Raw genomic sequence first — 19026 nt, forward strand, 5'->3', positions numbered from 1 at the left:
GTAACTACAGAGTCGTATATGGGGATATCAGAGGTCTCATATCACTACAACTGCACATGCTCCACATCATTACAGAGTCTCCACCAGCTTGAACAGCCCTCTGCTGACATGCAGGGTCCATGGATTCATGGGCTTGTCTCCATAACCGTACACATCCATCCGCACGATACAATTTGAAACGAGACTCGTACAACCAGGTAATATGTTTCCAGTCTCAACAGCCCAATGTCGGTGTTAAAGGATCCAGGTGAGGCATAAAGCTTCATGATGTGCAGTCATCATGGATACACGAGTGGGCCTGCAGCTCCGAAAGCCCATATTGATTATGTTTTGTTGATAGTTTGCACACTGCTACTTGTTAATGGCCCAGCATTGAAATTTGCATCAATTTGCAGAAGCGTTGCACTTCTGTCACATTGAACAATTCTCATCAGTCGTCGTTGGTCCCGTTCTTGCAGGATCTTTCTCCAGCCGCAGCAGTATTGGGTACTTGATACTTTACTGGGTTCCTGATATTCACAGTACACTTGTGAAATGGTCATACAGGAAAATTCCCACTTCTTCACTACCTCGGAGATGCTGTGATCGTTCATGTGATGGCTATAACATCACATTCAGACTCACTTAAATGTTGATAACCTGCCATTGCAGCAGCAATAACCGATCTAACTACTGTGCCAAATACTGCTGACTGCAGTGCCCTCTTCTGCCTGTTTACATATCTCTGTATTTGAATATGCATGCCTATACCAGTTTCTTTGGCGCTTCAGTATAAAATGCTTTCGAACAAAATTGTAAATTGTTTTCCCACTCACTTATAATGTTGTACAGTAACTATTTTGATTGAGAAATATCAGTTTTGCATGACATTTACTTAAAATCAGCGATTAGTTTAAATATTTAAGTGTCCATGTTTTTTTGACCTCTACCTGAAAAATTTCTCACATTTTGTACAGACAACAACTGCCCACTCTGACTGTAAATTCCCTAAGTACAAAGACCAACTAACACACCATGAAATTTTTAGAACATTTACGATGGGGTTTTGGAGAAAATAATTTCTAAAAAACCAAAAAAATTAGATTTTTTCATCTTTATGTACTTTGACAGTTTAAGAATTTCATGCATTAATGACATAGCTGACAGTTAAAATCCTGTGACTAATCGTATTATCAAAACATAGTTTTTAAATTCACAAAAAGTCTATTTTCCTAAAAAAATTAAAATAAAAAAAAGCTAAGAAGTGTGTATGTATTAATCATGCCTCATAGTATTGGGAACAAACTATTTACTGAAAATAAATTCAGATCTCTATCACTTTTGGTTTCTTTATTACAGTTTTTCAATTTCCCCTTTTGTTACGACACCTTCACAAACTCTCTCATTTAGAGAGGTCTGTAGCATTTCAACAAATCACCAGAAAATCAAAATATTGTACTTTCGGAGATGCATCATGTGGTACTTCACCATATATTTCTTTCAGCAGACTTTGAAATAGTCACGTGACACAGCATATATACGCAAAACAAGTCTAATGTGACCACCATCGTTCATGACTCCGACTATTGTGGTATGCTACTGCACTGTGGCATTATACAGTATTGTGGCATGAGGATTTCAATGTGTGTCGGACTGGAGACTTGTACCTGCAAACAAACCAAAAGTTAATTACATCACTTTATTTGGTTAAAGCGATTGTTAAAACTTTATGACTGCTACTTATGATTTCAATGCAGACTTTGCCTCCCAATCTAGCATTCAGTACTCTGTTGCAAAATTGTTTCAGAAGCTCCCATTAGAGACAAGGTACAATCTTAGGAATTCCTATCAGTAAAAGAAAACCTACTTTGCCAGCCACTTATACGCTAACATAGATTCAAGTATGGAATAACAGTATTAGCTGCATGATAAGTAGACATGCTTATACAAGGAGTAAAGGTAACGAACATCCACATAGTGTATTTCAGCATTAGCAAAATGTAGGTGGCCACAATAAGGTACCACACAGAAGTACGTCTATTCTTCACTAATTTCTCTGAAGAACATCACCCACAAATTTAGCAATGTTTTCTGTTTTGTACTCCTTCAATTACTTTTGAGCCAGATATGACTTTTCATTACCCTAAGTAATTTGTTGTAAACAAGTCTCTATTGTTACTAATGTAGGTTACTTCGGTTTTTTGTTAAATATCAAAAGTGGCTTTGTAAATATTGATCTCGCAGTAGGTGGCAAACAATATTTACTTAATGTAAATGCAGATGCAGCAATTATTTGTGAAGTAGAGGCTTTCCTGACAAATTTACAATGTTGAATAATGTCAGTACAGAACGAAATAGCACATATCAGTGTAGTACTGATCACACTGTGATCTTATCAACAATTATTGTTTCTGTATGTCAGTTGTGATTGTAACAGGAAAGGAGGTAAATGAAAGTCATGATACAAATGTCCTCCATCACATATCAAAAGGTTATGTATTTGTAATGTGAAGAATCATTTCATTGGGTTCTATATCCATTGCACATAATCTACAAACAGCAACAATTACGATGCTGTACAAATGGAAGGAAAGCAGAGCATCACCCGATTCATTCAGAGGAGTGGCACTACAAAATGCTTCCTTCCAAAAATTTACAAAAATGCTCAACATGATTATTTGATACAGTTGAGGGAAACATTCCAAATGTCGATTTGCCTTTATGAAGGGCACGAGCATGGTACAGCAGTAAAATACTTAATGAATCAAATAGAAGATACACCGACACCAAAGTGGAATGTAATACACAGTCTCTGTAGAGCTCAGGAAAGTGTTCAACTCTGTAGACAGAGGAAAACTAATAGACAAACTGAAAAGAATGAACAGAAGTGGACCCACTTGTGAGAACAATTGAGTAATGCTTTCAATAAAACCTGATCCAGATAAACAACAATGTGGAATTCTCAAAGAAAATTATCATATGAATAAGTTCTCTGAGGAAGCTCTGAGCCCTACGTAGTTCAACATCTATACAACAGATGTGACAAACATAACAGAAGAAGACTCAAGGATATATTGTGAACAAAGAGAACAAAAACTAAAAGGACTATATCAAGGGCTGAAATGCCTTGGGGAGAGGGGGTGGGGGGGAGTTGTAAAAACTTAAATAAGTTTTTATATTAATGCTCCATATGAGTGTACATTTCTCAATAATAATAATAATAATAATAAACTGTGTATACTGTATAAACTTTATTTGAAAGTTTTTATCTATTTTCTAAATTACTCTATACTTTTTATCTCATTGTTCATTTCTGTACAATATTGCCGCAATTTATTAAGTGTATTAATTCCTTCACATTCAACTTTCTTCATAGCACCTGAAAATCCAGTTACTTTATACCATAGGTTCTGAATTAATGAAACATTAAATTTTTGTTTGTGAATCACAACTTTTTGAATTGCATGTTATACAAAAGGTTTTGGGATACTAAGAAGCCAAGGAAAGCAATACTACTTTGTTAACAATTTATTTTATTAAAAATTCAAATTTGATGCAACAGTATTAAAATTATGATTCCAATTTCAACATTATATTGCACCGTCAATACTGTACAATGTACCTCAAAAATTCAAGCCAGGTAATTGCTTTCATATTTTCAAAATGTATATAACCTCAAGTCCATGCTGTTGGACACCAATCTAGAGATTTGGTGCTCAGTCTCAGGCATATCAAAAATTCTAGAATTTAACAAATTCAGAGACAAACACACCTATTAAATATGTTCAGAAATTTCATAAATGGTGTACCAAATTACATTCTATTTGTATTAGTATTTCTGAATTAATTTACTTGAACAATATAGAGTTTAGCAGATGATGACGATGATAATAAGTCTTTAATTATATATTATCACAATGCCAAATATATTTTACAATATCACACTCTTTAACAGCAAACAACTTTGAATGATATGTTTCTCATGGGTTACTTGTTAAAAAGTTTCAATGAAACATTTATTTACTGATTAGGCCATGCAGTAACAAATTGTTTAGGCATGTAAGCTACTTCAGTGACCTAACATATGAGATCATAGTACATTAAAAAGAATAATATATTGCTTCTATCATAGCATGGTTATAGTATATGGACATTCAAAATTTGCAAAGAGAAAGTTCAGGCAGCATTTGGAATAGTCATATAAATTCACAAACACCTTGGTTTTTTTTTTTTTTCACATAATGTTTCTTCTGCACAGTTGGGTGTCCACAACTTTGGTTATTGCTTCAATTTAGCCTTCAAAAAGGTCATCCACAATGGAAGGTAACAGTGTACATCAGCTTTGTCCATCTGACAAAGCAGTGACAATCAGTAGTAGCAAAAGTAATTGTTAACCTAGTAATTGCTTACCTCACACTATTGCACTTAAATAAATCCTTATAAAATCAGCAACATCATCCTCTCTAATGACTCAAATAATTCCAAGTACATGGACGTATCATTTAATCTACCAAATCTAGACACTATTCCTGATGATTAATGTGACTATGACCAAAATATTCATACAAAATATTGAAAAGGTACACTTATGAGCATTCTTAAATTGAACATAAATACATCTATCTGACATCTATTGTGTATCATATAAATAATTATAATTGGTGTCAAAACTTTTATTGCACTTCTCAGTTTCATTATTATTTACAACTTCAATTCACGTCACTCACCAGAGTTATAAGAAGCAGAATTCCAACTATAGCACAAAAATAATGATATTGGAGAAAGCTCAGAATCAAAGAAATCAAGTTAAAGTTTCCTCATTTGCGATTGCAAGTATTCAATTCAGGACCCTCAATCACATCATAGTTAGTCCACACACTTTCATTATCCTTATTGCCAGTTATGTTTCACTATTTTAAGGTGTGAGCTCTTATTTCTGCCAGTTTTACTATCAGCTCTCACTATTACTATCAACCCACATTACAATTAGATAAACATACTTATCATGTGAAGTGTGTGTACATAATATTTCACATGAAAGAATACTACCAACTGAGAAAAGCAGCTAGTGTTTGGTGCTATCCTTTTACACATGAAAGTTCTACTCTATGCACCAAACACTACCAGATTTTCTCATATGGAAGTAATACAGAAGTATTATTTCATGCGAAGACACACACGCACACACACACACACACACACACACACACACACACACACACACACATATATACAACAACAACAACAACAACTTTTGTTTCAGTTGTTCCATTTCGAACTGACATAATTTAGGGTTAAAGCAATGGCTTCTCTGATGTGTGCATCAATTGAGATCTAGATTCCCCTAGAGAAGTAACAGAGAATTTGCAATGCATTTGTGTATTTGATGCAGGTGACTGATGACTGATGACATTCTAAAAAGGTATAGTTTCATACTTTAAGATATACCACTAAAAGGATTACTATTAATTTCCAGTTAAACTGTTTATTAAAAATGGTGAAAAATTTTAATTCATTTTTCAGGTTTAATAAACTTCGTGTCTTATGAAATGTGTTTGAACTTAAGTATGGCAACACCAAAATTATGCTGATGTACATTTTGTGAAGAAACTTCGCAAACTTTCAACTTGCAGTGAACTGGGTAATAACATTTGGAAGTTTGTAATTATATGGGAGACACATGAAAAACATCAGAATTATGTTGTCATAGTATTTTTCACTCCAAACACTTCCTTTTGCAAAAGCGTAATAAATAGAAGACAGTGAAGCACTATCCACAATGCATATTGCACTTTATGTTTATTTCATTCATATTTCTCTAAAAAGCACTCGGTTTATTCAGGGTTGAAGTGTGAATCAACCAGCTTATACCTTTAACATAATAATCTTTCTTCTAAGTTCAATAAGTATTTCTCTCAAGTGCCATTCCCATTTTATTTGATATATTTGCACACATGAGTATTATTATTAACTACCAATACCGAATGAGTATAAATAGTTTCAAAAACAAAAGACAAAGATAAGATAAAATTTTCTTTATTTTATGAAGAAAAAATGTCTTATTTTAGTAGTTCAGCATCAAATACTTCCAACAATTGATACTGCCGTGTTTCTCAATGAAATTACTCAAAGACCAGATCGAGCTTAGTATGTGCCTTTCACATAACTGAGTAGGTCTGTCTTCATTCAGCAGAATACAGTGTGTATTTCTTTATTAAGTAATTTCCTATGACATTTTAAATTTTATAAATAGAAGTGTTACTAAAATCTCAATCATCTGATGCAGTATTAGCATCAAATCTTGATTGGTGTATCAGATAGCCTTCATGTACGTAATTTATTAAGTTTGAATATTGTAAAAGTCTATATCATGAAACTCATTTTCCATTTGAGTAAGGAAATGCTGTGTTCACAACAGAAAAGTCAAGTCTTATAAATAATAAAGAACGAAATAAAGAAGAGACAGATTTTGAGCCTGACAGGAGCAGTCACAAGGTGGCATGTAGTCAGACCAAACTGACTTCAAGGCTGATCACCAGCCTGTGGGGAAATAACACAGACACAGGGCTCAAACAAAACAGGAAGGACAACATGTGAAGCTGACAATGCATAGCAAGTAAAACAGGATTAGGCAAAAATGCTAAAGATACCAGTCTTGAAAGGACAAAAGTATTAGATGTGTGAGAGAAAGAATGAGGTCTCGTGGTGGGGAGTCAAGCATGTCACTGGTGGCCAATGGGCACTCACGTTTTTGTATGAACTCATCAGTTGGCTGTAAATCAAGGTCATATCTATTCCCCACCCTCAACCCTTTCTTTTCACTTAGTTTTTTGGTATGCCAACACTCACTGTGAACTAATCAAGAGACACACCCACAATTTTATAACACTACTGGGGCAGAAGATTTTAAAGGGAAGAGAGCACAAAAATTTAGCGACAGTATGTCCAGTGGAGATGATGTGGTTGGTTAGTTTGCTTCACCAGACATCGAGGCAAAGATTAAGATGTGCCCTATAAAATGTTGATATGGAGATAGTTCTCTGTTGGTTTTCTGGGGTATTGCATCTTGTGTGGGAGTTTCTGTGAACATATGGAATGATGACAAGCAGTCATCACCACCATACAAGGTTGTGGTCTCTCTTTGGAAGATACTGTGGTAAGGTCAGCAATTTCCTGTAGTTGAAACTGTAGAATAGACTTTAGTCAACTGTATCTTCTGAATCACTTATTCTAGTCATCATTAAATCACCGATAGGTACCTCAGGGAATAACATCAAGACAAGTCAAGTTTCTCTCCCATCTAGTTAAAGCAGCTGAATCCCACAACACGAACCTGCTTTCTTCAATGTCAGACATAACCACTCTTGGGATGTGACAGTACCAAAATGACACATTTGTGTCTAAAAACAATTAATTCAGTTTGAAACTAGTTTATGGAATTTATATCCAGAATGAGATAATTGTAAGTCAGTATCTGTGCCTTCCTTTCATCATTCTCTACACATATTATGAAATGATGCATATAAACCATGGCACCCCCTACATGCAAAAATCATTTTTTTGAGATCCATAATGGGAAGGTAAAATTTCAATCAACAATTACAGCATTACAGTTGTTTAAGAGACAGAACTGCAGACATAGTAGATATAATAATTCTTTTTGGTTGAACTATTACAATAATGAATGACCTATATTGCCATTTTATTTCTCTTACTGACTAGGACATGACTAGGTACATGGTCAGCTTTTCTTCACTCTCCTCAACATACAATGTGCTTTATACGTTTGTACAATATAATATATGTACATCTATTCAAAAATACAACTGAAGCTCATAGTGTATATCTTAAATTTCCTAAAATAGGAATTAAAAATGGGTAAACATTCTTACAATCTAGATGGAATTTTACAATAATAAACAACACACTCTCTCGAGAACACATAAGTAAATTAAAAGTAGAGCTTTATGAGTTTCAAAATGTATGATGGTTTCACAATAGCATGGGCCATACAGAAGTACAGTTTAGCTAACAAAGAATTATTTGTGAAAACATCATTTTGATTTCTATTCCATTTTTAAAGAAAACCGTTATTCATAGGAGTTACATGTCATGGTTTTCCGTATAGGAATCATGGACTATGAACACTAAAAGAATTAAACAGTCTGTAAATTAGGTCCTTATACTAGTTATGTCTCAGTAAATGATATCACTTAAGAGGACGCTGTAGAGCACAAAATGTAGAGGACAAATCAACCGTCAATAACTACACTCCATGACAAAGCTTAACTGCAATTCTTCATGCAATTCATATTGTGAATAACACCTTCAAACCTACTGTTTGCTGCATTACAACACAGACATAATCTGTTACACAAATGAATTACTGTGATTGTTTAGTTATTTTGGTAAGGCAACATCTCGGACAACAGCTCAGTCCAACTACTTCTGATATTCATCAACATCATCAAGAAGTGAAAAGCATGAGAAAAAAATAAGTATTCAGAGCATTACTACTGAACTACTGATGTTAATTAAATTAAACTATGTTTAGGGACACGTCAAAAACTATTTCCTATTTCAATAGTCTTCCAATGGTTTCAAGGCGTATTAATACACATGATGTACAGAAAATTCAGTATCATAAATTCAAGTCAGTGGATTTCCATAATGATCAAGGCCACTGACCTATTCCACAATTACAGTCAGTAATTGGGTCTGGAAATCAACAATTTTTATCCCATAAACAAGATGACAGTAACACAAACTGTGTCTAACTGGTGGATTTCAACAGTTACACTAGCTTCTTCAACATGAAAATTCATGGCTTTGGCTGAAAACAATCAGGCAGTATTTTCTTTTTCAGTTCTTTTTGAATGCATTGATAAACTGCAAATATTAAATTTTACTGTCCATTTAAACACGCAATACAACTGGGCAATTTCAGTTTCATTTGTAGTATAAAGTAAGTTTAAAGCAAATTTTTTGTTAAATTCAATGTTTAAATTTTTTGTTAAATTCAAAGTTTAAATTCATAATAAAGGACAGTATAATATTTTGAGACATCATATACTGAATGGTTCTGTAGATGCCTGCTGAAAGATTAAGCCTGAAATGTAAAGTGTTAACTTATTTTCAACATAAATATCACACCTCTGTATCTACTCACATCTTCAAATACAATAACAAATAAATATAAACAGTGGCATGTGAAATAAATATGATACTTCATTATTTTATGTGAGATTTTAAAAGTGGGTTAAAGAAAAAGTGCACTACCATTCCTGGTTGTTCAGTACATTAGTCTTTACTACCTGTCATGTTAATTTGCTTTCACATCAATGTAGTGTCAAGGACTACTGACTAATCTTAAGATGGATAAAACTATGATTTACAAAATATTTCTACAGTGCAGCATAAAAAACTATCAATGGTAAACATAAACAAAATCTGTGCAAAAAAGAATGGCAATAACCTCACCAAATTTTACAACTTACAGAAACAGCAGATTACTGCTAGTATATAATACAGTGTGTAACACCATACAAAGTATATTTAAATAACAGAAGCTACATTTCAAAATTCCAAAAACTTGTCATACATACAAATTTTTACCCACAACAACAGTCACACAGGTCAAAACATAATGATGTAAAATTCGAAGGCAATTGAACCTAAAATAGTAGTACTTCTGCCATTATACTATTATACAGGTAGTTTCTCAAGGATTAGTAACACAAACAAATAACTTTACGCCTTACACGTCTGTTTTGAGGAATTTCGAACATAGGAACATATTTTTGTAAATTAATTACTGTAGATGACAGTTGCATTAGCCTGCCTGTCAGCCCCGAACAAAGTTTCGTCCAGGAACAATTAAAAACTAAATTTTCCACGTACTTTAAAGAACCCTAAAGAATTTTTGTTGTGTATTACAGAACCCAGGCCAACATAATTCTGGAGCACGATAGACTTGTGTTCCACTCTGCATACTGGACCATCAGCCTCCTTCTGTATGTGTTCCACAGCATCCACAAGTTTACGTGCAAAGTCTTCAACATCATACATTTTATTGCTATCACCATCTGAAATTAAACACAAATAAAAAACTTATTTTAGTTTTGGTATTAATCCGCATAGCAGTTAAAAGAGTTAGCTCTATTTAAATGAACATTAACAAATAAATAGCGCTCCGTAGTATGACAAGAGAGTTAGTTATACAAGTGACAGTAAATGCTAAAGGGGAGGAATGGACAAAGTGAACAATGGGAAAGGATGGACCAGCAGGACTGGCAGGATAGCAGCACACAGGCTAGGTGCTGGAAAATACAGGTATGAGTGAGGCTGGGTTAGGGGACCAGAGTGGCGGTGGTGGTGAAGACCAGTGGGAGCAGTGGGTGGAGCTGAGAATGGGGATTACTTGTGTAAGGATGGGCATTTAGCAGGGCGGGGATTCGCGGGGCAGGGTGGGCATTTAGTGTGGTAGGAGTGGGCGATTTGCGGGTCGGATCGAGGTGGGGGATTAGTGGAGTGAGGTTAGAGGATTAATGGGACACAGACAGGGACAGGAGATTAGCAGAGTGTGTGGGGGGGATTCGTGTGGCAGGGGTTGGGGGATTAGTGGGGTGGAGCTCGTGGATTAGTGGTAGGGGACTAACAGTGTGGGGGTCAGGGATTAGTGGTACAGGGTTGGGGGGGGGGGGGCATTGGTATGGAGAAAAGGTGAGGAGATGAAGACAAAGGGGAACAGACGAGGAGGGAGCATCAGGAGAGAAGAATATAAACAAGGTGAAAACAAGACTGAATGAGAGAGGATAACAAAGAAGGGAGAAACTAAAAAGGGAAGTGAGACAGGAGGAACAAGGAAGAGATGTGAGAAAGGGGGACACAATGAAGGGAAGTAAGAAAGGGGGGAACAAATAAGAGCAATGTGAAAGGTAGGGGGGGGGGGGGGCAAAGAAGGCGAGTGAGAAAGGGGGAACAAGGGAGAGCAATGAGACAGGGGGACACAAGGAGGATGAGTGAGAATGGGGAACAAGGAAAGGATGTGATAAAGGAGGGGACAAGGAAGAGGAGTGAGAAACAAGGGGGGACTAAGGAGGGGAAATGAGAGGTAGGGGGAATGAGAGAGAGTGAAAAAGGAAAGAGAATAAGAGAGTGGGGGATCAAAAAGCGTAATGGGAGAAGGGGGAACAAAGATGATGAAATGGGAAGGAAATGGACACAGGGGACAGGGAGAAATGGAGACAGGACTAATGGAAGTGCAGAGATATGGATAGGGTGGGATGGATGGAGAGAGGGAGAGGGATGGAAAGAGGGAGAGGGATGGAGAAAGCGATAGGGATGAAGAAAGGAGGAGGGTGGAGACAGGGCAAGGAACAGTCACTAGGCAGCCAACAGAAGGGAATATACTGTGGGGGTGAAGTGGCTTGCGTTGGGACCCATATGGTGGCATAGGGGCTCACAAAGGGACCCATATGGGGGCGCAGGGACTCTTGACGGGACCCACATGCTGGTGCAGGGCCCCATGAAGGGCTCTGTCTGGGGGGTGTAGTGCCTCATGAAAGACCCATGCAGGGGCAAGGTGGCCTTGTGAAGGGGTTGAATGCAGGGATGTAGGGCATCCACACAGGAGTGATGAGCCTTGTGAGGGGACCCATGAAGGAACATACAAGTTTGACCCATGCAGGAGCGTAGGAGCTAGGGAAGGGGCACACAAAGGGACTTATGTCATGGCATCAATGTTAATGAATGGACACTAGAGGCTCACGAACTGACTTGTGTGGGGATGGGGATGCATAGGGGTACACAAAGGGACCAGTGCAGGGCCATAGGGACTCGTATGGCTGCATAACACCAAGCAACACTGCATAGGGCCATGCTAGGCTTTGTAGGCCCATGTGTGGCCAAAAAGGGCAAAGCAGGGCCACGCGAGTGCGCATCAGGTCATGTGAGTGTTTGAGGGGCCAGATGCAGGGATGCGAGGCCGTGTGCGGGGGCATAGGGCCATGTCCACGGGCATAAGGCCAAAGGCAGAGGCCCTGGACATGTGTAAGCACTGGACACATGCAGGCACATAGGTAATTGTGAAGTAGGGTAGGTGACTATGAAGGGGGTAGGCAAGCATGAGAGGGCTTAGGTGACATGCTAATGTTGCCCTGTGGTGTCACAGTGTGTTCTGGGGAGGCATAAGTGAGGATGTATTTGAGGGTCATAAAGGGACGCATATTTCTCGAGTAGGTGAGTGTGTTGGGTGGATGTTCTCATGTGGTAGGCATAATGTCGTTCAGTTGGCATGATGTTTGGAAAACATGATGGTGTTCAGAAGGCATGATCTCTTACAGGAGGCATAATCTTGTGTGAGGAAGAGTGGTTTTAATCATGGCGAGTTTATGGCGTTGGTAGGGGGTATGACATCTGTAGGGTGGTATGGTGTTGGTACGGGGTATGAGGTTAGTAAAGGGGGGCAAGAGGTCAGTATAGGGGGGAGGGGGGCAAGAGGTCAGTATAGGGGGGAGGGGGGCAAGAGGTCAGTATAGGGGGGAGGGGGGCAAGAGGTCAGTATAGGGGGGAGGGGGGCAAGAGGTCAGTATAGGGGGGAGGGGGCAAGAGGTCAGTATAGGGGGGGAAGAGGTCAGTATAGGGGGGGGGCAAGAGGTCAGTACAGGGGGGGAAAGAGGTCAGTATAGTGGGGGGCAAGAGGTCAGTATAGGGGGGGGGCAAGAGGTCAGTATAGGGGGGCAAGAGGTCAGTGGGTATTTCAAGTCACTGGATGGGAATGTGGGTTAAGTAAAGGTATGGAGCCACTGAAGGGGAGTATAGGGTGTTAGGAGGGTATTAGGTCGTTGCAAGGAGTAATGGGTCATTGAGATCGAACGATGCAGTGGAGGGTTATTGGATCCATAGGTGGGTATAAGGGTCGTAAGAGCTTTAGGGCTCACATGGGGTGTGAGTCAATATAAGGAGTATTAAAAAAAATGTGTATGACACAGATACAGTACCATACTGTTCACAATCTACACACAGAAGAAGCAATGATGGAAATAAAACAAAGGTTCATAATTGGGATTATAATTACAGATGAAAGAATACTGATGAGTAGATTCACCGATGTCATTGCTATCCTGAAGAAAAATTACAGTACTTCGACTCAATAGTAGAATATGGATTGAGGGTAAACTGAAGATAGATCAAAGTTATATGGAGTAGACTAAATGAGATTCACTACAAACTTAACATCAAATTGATGACTATGAAGTACATGACATTACTCAATTCTTCTACCGCAGAGAGGATGGTGGCTTCAAGCAGGGGGATGGCTCAAGTGCAAGGACAGCATCAGGCTGAGTGTGCTGCAAGGCGGAGAGGTGTGGGAGAAGGCAGAGTGCCAGCAGATGAAAGGAGCATGGTGTGCATGCAGCGCAGACATGGTGATGGTGGTGGTGGTGGTGGTGGTGGTGGTGGTGTGGGGGGAGGTGAAGCACGGGTGAGATAGAAGGGGGTGGGGGGCAGTATGGCTCCAGCAGTGGAGGCAGTGGCGCTAGAGGGAGGGGGGCACGTCGGCAAGGGGGGGGGGGGCACTGTGCTGGGGAAGGAGGATGTTTTACTACGGGAAGGTGGGCTGTGGTGCCACAGAAGCATGGTGTTGTAGAAATAATACTATTAAAGAAGCAACTGAGATCAGGTTGGCACAAAATCTTATCAACCAGAACATTGGCTTCAACTTAGCAAGGCCTAGAATACTGTCATAAAATTATTGAAAGCATAGAAAAAAGTTATCAGGCAAGAAACAAGGAAATGAGTTCTTTACAATATTGTCACGTAGAAGAAGGTGTAATTAGATGAATGACAAACACTAACTTCACTTAATGAAGGTTTATTCAGCACTTGCACATACAAGAGTGCAGACCGAACTGCCTCTGGCCAGAAAACATACCGTATATAAACAGTTACAGAACATTCCAGTACAATGATTCTCGACATTTGTGGGTATTTCTAGAATGTACTCAAACCGAATACAGAAATTAAAATTTTACAGTTCAGGTGAGTTTTGAACACATGAACCTCCATGCAACAGTCTATTAGCATAACCACTACACCACCGTGACTGTACTACTCAGCTTCTTCTGCGACATTGCTCCCTCCTTAAGAGAACAGTGTCTCGGCGTTACGTCCTCCTAGTCAGGGAACGAGTCATCGGTCCTGCATACTCCACCTCCCGATGACTGGTGCTCGCCCTTGCAGTGATCTTCTTAGAACCTCCTTTGCCGCTACACTCTTCATCACCTTTCCGCTTGTTGCCTGTCACTGGAGCTTCGAATTTACCCTGGGTTGCAGGATCCTTATATGGCTTCATTCGAAGGACGTGGACCGTATCTCTGATCTTTCGTCTTCTTGTGTTGGGGGTCGAAATCTTCAACTTCATTAGTAACATGAGACAACTGTTTTACAACTTTATAAGGTCCAAAGTATTGCCTGAGGAGCTTCTCAGAGAGACCATCCTTCTGAACAGAAGTGGATCCAGACGAGGTCACCAGGCTGGTAGACAACAGGGTGGTGGCTTGCGTCATACCTTCGGCAATAGTTTTCTTGAGCCTGCAGCATGTGGAGTCCAGCTAACTGCTGGGATTCCTCAGCTCTGGTTAACACCTCGCCAATGTAGTCATTGTCCACATCATCAGGATGTAACAGAAACACAGTGTCCATTGTTGTAGTCACCTCACGCCCTTGCACCAAGAAAAATGGCGTAAATTCTGTGGTGTCTTGTTTGGTGGTGTAGTAGGCAAACGTCACGAAAGGTAGCACCTCATCTCAGTTGCTATGCTCAACATTGATGAACACTGATAGCATGTTGGCCAAGGTCTTATTAAGGCGTTCAGTAAGCCCGTTACTTTGCAGATGGTAGGCAGTCATCATGTGATGAGTAATGTTGCACTGACGGTTTATCTCTGTCACAAGATTTGATTGAAAAACTTTCCCTTGATCCATAATTAACGATCTTTGGGGAACCGTGTTTTAGTACAATTTCTTCCATGATGAATTTGGCTACCTCGAATGCTTCCGCTGTTTTCATGGCTTTTGTAATGGCAGAGCATGTCAGATAATCAGTGCAAACAATAATCCATCTACTGCCACGAGCAGATGTTGGAAATCGGACAAGAAGGTCAATCCCAACATGCTGGAAAGGTGTTTCGGCTGGTGAAATTTGTATGAGTCGGCTAGGTGGTTTCTGAGGAACTGCCTTTCTCCACTGGCACTCTCGACAGTGTGACACATAGTGATGGACACTCCTAAATAAACCTAGCCAGAAAAATCTCTTGCGGATCCTATTGTATCTTAATAAATTCTAAATGTCCGGCCTCAGGCATCTCGTGGAATTTCGGTAGAACATGTAAGTGCATGTGTTTAGGAATCACTTGTAACCACCTCTTTCCAAATGGATCAAAGTTTTTCTTGCAAAGTAATCCATTAACTAACTTAAATTGTCCTTTCATATCCTCTGACCAATTTAAGGCTAGCATAATTTGTGGTGTCGTCATTCTGCTCAGCAGAGAGAACCTGGAGTGTAGCGAGACAGTCACTATCTTCATCAAAGTCTTGATGGTCTTGTACAGGGTTTCTTGAGAAACAGTCGGCATCTTGGTGTTTTCTTCCACTTTTGTACACTATGGTAATGTCATACTCTTGAAGACGTAGTGCCCACCTGGTGAGTCGTCCTGTTGGATCCTTAAGGCCTGTCAACCAATAAAGTGAATGATGGACTGTAACAACTATGAATGGCCTTCCATTAATATACTGTCAAAATTAGCACATGGCCCAGATCATAGCAAGACATTCTCTTTCTATAGTTGAGTAGTTTCTCTCGGCTTTTGTAAGTGACCTAGAAGCATAGGCTATAACCTTCTCTTTTCCATCCGAAATTTGCACCAGAACACCACCGATCCAATACCCACTGGCATCTGTGTGTAGCTCTGTAGGTGTTCTCTCATCACACAGACCAAGTACAGGATCAGTCATCCGAGCTTTTCGCAGCACATCGAAAGAATCCTGTTCAGTACCACCCCAGATAAATTTAGCATCAGCTTTTAACAATTCTTGGAGTGGCCTGGCTTTGATACAAAAGTCTTTGATAAAACGACAGTAATAAGAACATAATCCAAGGAAGCTTCTCACATCTCTAATACTTTTAGGAATAGGAAATTCCTTTATAGATCTCGCCTTTTCTGGGTCTGGCCAAACACCTTCATTTGACACAAGGTGTCCAAGTATTTTGATTTCTTTTGCTCCAAAGAGACACTTTCTTGGATTAAGTTTCAGTCCACCTTGTTGGAGACACTTAAGAACGGCCCTCAGTATTTTTACGTGTTCATGAAATGTCTCAAAGAACTCTATAATGTCATCTAAAGAACAAAGAAACATTGCCCACTTCAAGTGCCTTAGAAGATTATCAATCATCTGTTCAAAAGTTTCTGGTGCATTACACAAACCAAATGACATTACCTTAAACTCATACAGACCCTCAGGGGAAGTGAATGCAGTTTTCTCACGATCAGCCTCATCTACTCCGATTTGCCAGTATCCAGAGCACATGTCCATGGTTGAGAAAAACTTAGCTCCCTTCAGACAATCAAGTGTATCGTCAATTTGTGGAAGGGGGTAAAAGTCCTTTTTAGTTACCTTATCAAGCTTCCTGTAATCAACACAAAAGCGCCAACTGCCACCCTTCTTCCTGACGAGAACCACTGGTGATGACCATGGGCTCTGCAGAGGCTGAATGATGTCATTTTTCATCATTTTCTCTACCTCGTAGTGAATTATTCGACGTTCCGTTGCTGACACACAATATGCTCTGGCTTATTGGTTGATTGTCTCCAGTGCTAAACCATCAATTTGTCTAATTAATTTGTCTAATTTGCTCATCACCTGTGGATTGAAGCATTCAGAGAACTCTTGAAAAATGGCAAGTAGCTTCTTCTGTTGTTCCTTAGTGAGATCTGGTGATAGTCAAGCTAGAAGATCTTGTCTCATAGTGGAAGCAACAATTTCCCCCACAGACTCAGCATGGGAGGTTTCTACAACGCTCAGCTGTTTGGCAATTAATGGCTCAGCATTTGCTACGCACATGCGTCTTGGAAGAATCTGCGGTTCTCAGCGACAGTTAACTATCCACAATTCACCGAATCCGTTCTTAAATGAGATGGCAGTGGCTGGGATGACCAAATTATTCTCCAGTGGTATGCTTCTCTTACAATCCACTTCAAGATCCATGGGTTGATGCATGGCATGACACATGACAGTTACTTTTCTAGCGCTGACTGCAGGAATGATCACTTCATCCAGTACACACAGTCTCAACACACTCGGATGCGCATCTTCCTGTCCACAGTATCTCATCATGTCTAGCATAATCTTCGCGTGACCACAATCTATAATTGCCCGAGAAGCTTCAAAAAAGTCCCATCCGAGAATGACGTCATGACTACACTCTACACTCTTGTAAGATGAGGATTTCTAAGGGCTGTGTATGGCCACTTACACCCACACAAATGACACATCTTCCTGCAGGTTTACATATTTCCCATTAGCCACCTTCAGCAGAGATGTCTTGTGTCGACAAATATGGTTTCCTGCAACTGACGACGGTACTTCTCTGGAATGACTGAATATGATGCTCCAAAGTCCACAAGAGCTTGGGCTGGTCAGCCATCCACAAGGATATCAACGTAGTTTCCTATCATTTTTGTAGTAATCGATGGGAGAGATTTTTCTCTTCGGCAGCCTCACCTCCAAGAAAGGCCGCACCCTTTAGTTTTCCAGGTTGCAGTGGCTAGGTGATTGGCTGTAGCTTCTAAACAGTGATGGAGACCTTGACTCTCCAGCGGCTAGCTTGTGGTGACGGTGACCTATGTTGTCCTGCACCCACATCTTGTTGTTCATCTTCATCGTCCCGGAGTTGGCATTGGCTAAGATAGGTCTGCTGTCTTATGGTGTGGGCACTGACAATAGCACACCACATGTCCCAGTTGTCTGCAGTGGTAACATACAGGTTGGTTATCCTGGGTCCTCCAAATGTCAGTCTTCCTTGGCACTCAGACACGTTTCTCATTCGGTATTGTAGGAACATAACTTCGCCTGGGTTTCGACTTTTTCACCGTTTGAAATGGAGATGAAGGACGAAAGATTGGGTTCAATGTCTTTCTTCATTTTTTGCTCGCCTTGCAATCCAAGCGCCTTCTGAACTCTCTCACTACCTGACGAAGAACAGTTGTGAAATCAGTTCCTTCCTCCATCACAGACATCGATACGACATTTGGAAGCTGTTAAAACTTCTTGCGTGTAATTCTTTTTTGATGGATTGTCTCGATATAGTGGCACCATTTTACGAAGTTGTCTGCTGTTGAAACCTCCTTCAGGAGTAGGGCATGATACATGTCCTCAGCAACACCCTTTATGAGATGTGCAACCTTACTTTCCCCCTTGGTACACTATTTACATTCAGGGAAAGCTGCCAGAGCCTGCACCATTCTCACTTCTCTGTAGATCATTCTGCAAATTGTTACTATCTTCTAGCATTGCTACTTTGTTATAGACAACCACATCATCTGTGAACAGCCTTGAAGGGCATCCAACACTTTCTATTAGATAAATTATATATATCGTAAACAGTAAAAGTTCTATCACACTTCCTTGGGGTACTCCGGAAATTACCTTTACATCAGTCAATTTGATCCAGTAAGGGCAACATGTTGAGTTCTATCTGCTAGGAAGTCTTGAATCTAGTCACAAATCTGCTCTGATATTTGATAAATTCATAATTTTTTTCACTAGACGGCAGTGCAGGATGGTGTCCAATTGAGATGAAGCAGCTGGGATTTTTTTACTTCCCCTCTTGTTTTGCCATCTGTGTCCTTAAAATTCATTTTTTCACTTCTAACTAATTACTATTAACATACGTGAATATAATCTGTATTTTCATATAAGAGAAAGGTTGGCCCTCAGTTTTAAAGAATATAACACCAGATCTAATTTTGTGCTTAGCTTTATGTC

At 39.5% G+C, this 19026-nt stretch overlaps 1 protein-coding gene across 3 annotated transcripts in view; it reads right to left on the reverse strand.

The window, feature by feature from the left end:
• Window positions 1-1117: 1117 nt before the first annotated feature.
• LOC126174774 (tumor protein p63-regulated gene 1-like protein) overlaps window positions 1118-19026 on the reverse strand; it is a 90062-nt gene continuing 72153 nt past the window's right edge. Inside the window, exons 6-7 of one of the 3 annotated variants that reach the window (XM_049921115.1) lie at window positions 9880-10064; window positions 1118-1646 (exon numbers count right to left, since the gene is read on the reverse strand). In XM_049921115.1, coding sequence (XP_049777072.1) covers window positions 1563-1646; window positions 9880-10064 — 269 coding nt within the window. In that variant the 3' untranslated portion in view covers window positions 1118-1562. Of the gene's footprint in view, window positions 1647-5563; window positions 10065-19026 lie in introns of those variants that run through there. The other 2 variants (XM_049921117.1, XM_049921116.1) reach the window with 2 other exon arrangements.

The sequence above is a fragment of the Schistocerca cancellata genome, chromosome 3 (assembly GCF_023864275.1).
Source record: "Schistocerca cancellata isolate TAMUIC-IGC-003103 chromosome 3, iqSchCanc2.1, whole genome shotgun sequence".
Lineage (NCBI taxonomy): Eukaryota > Metazoa > Arthropoda > Insecta > Orthoptera > Acrididae > Schistocerca > Schistocerca cancellata.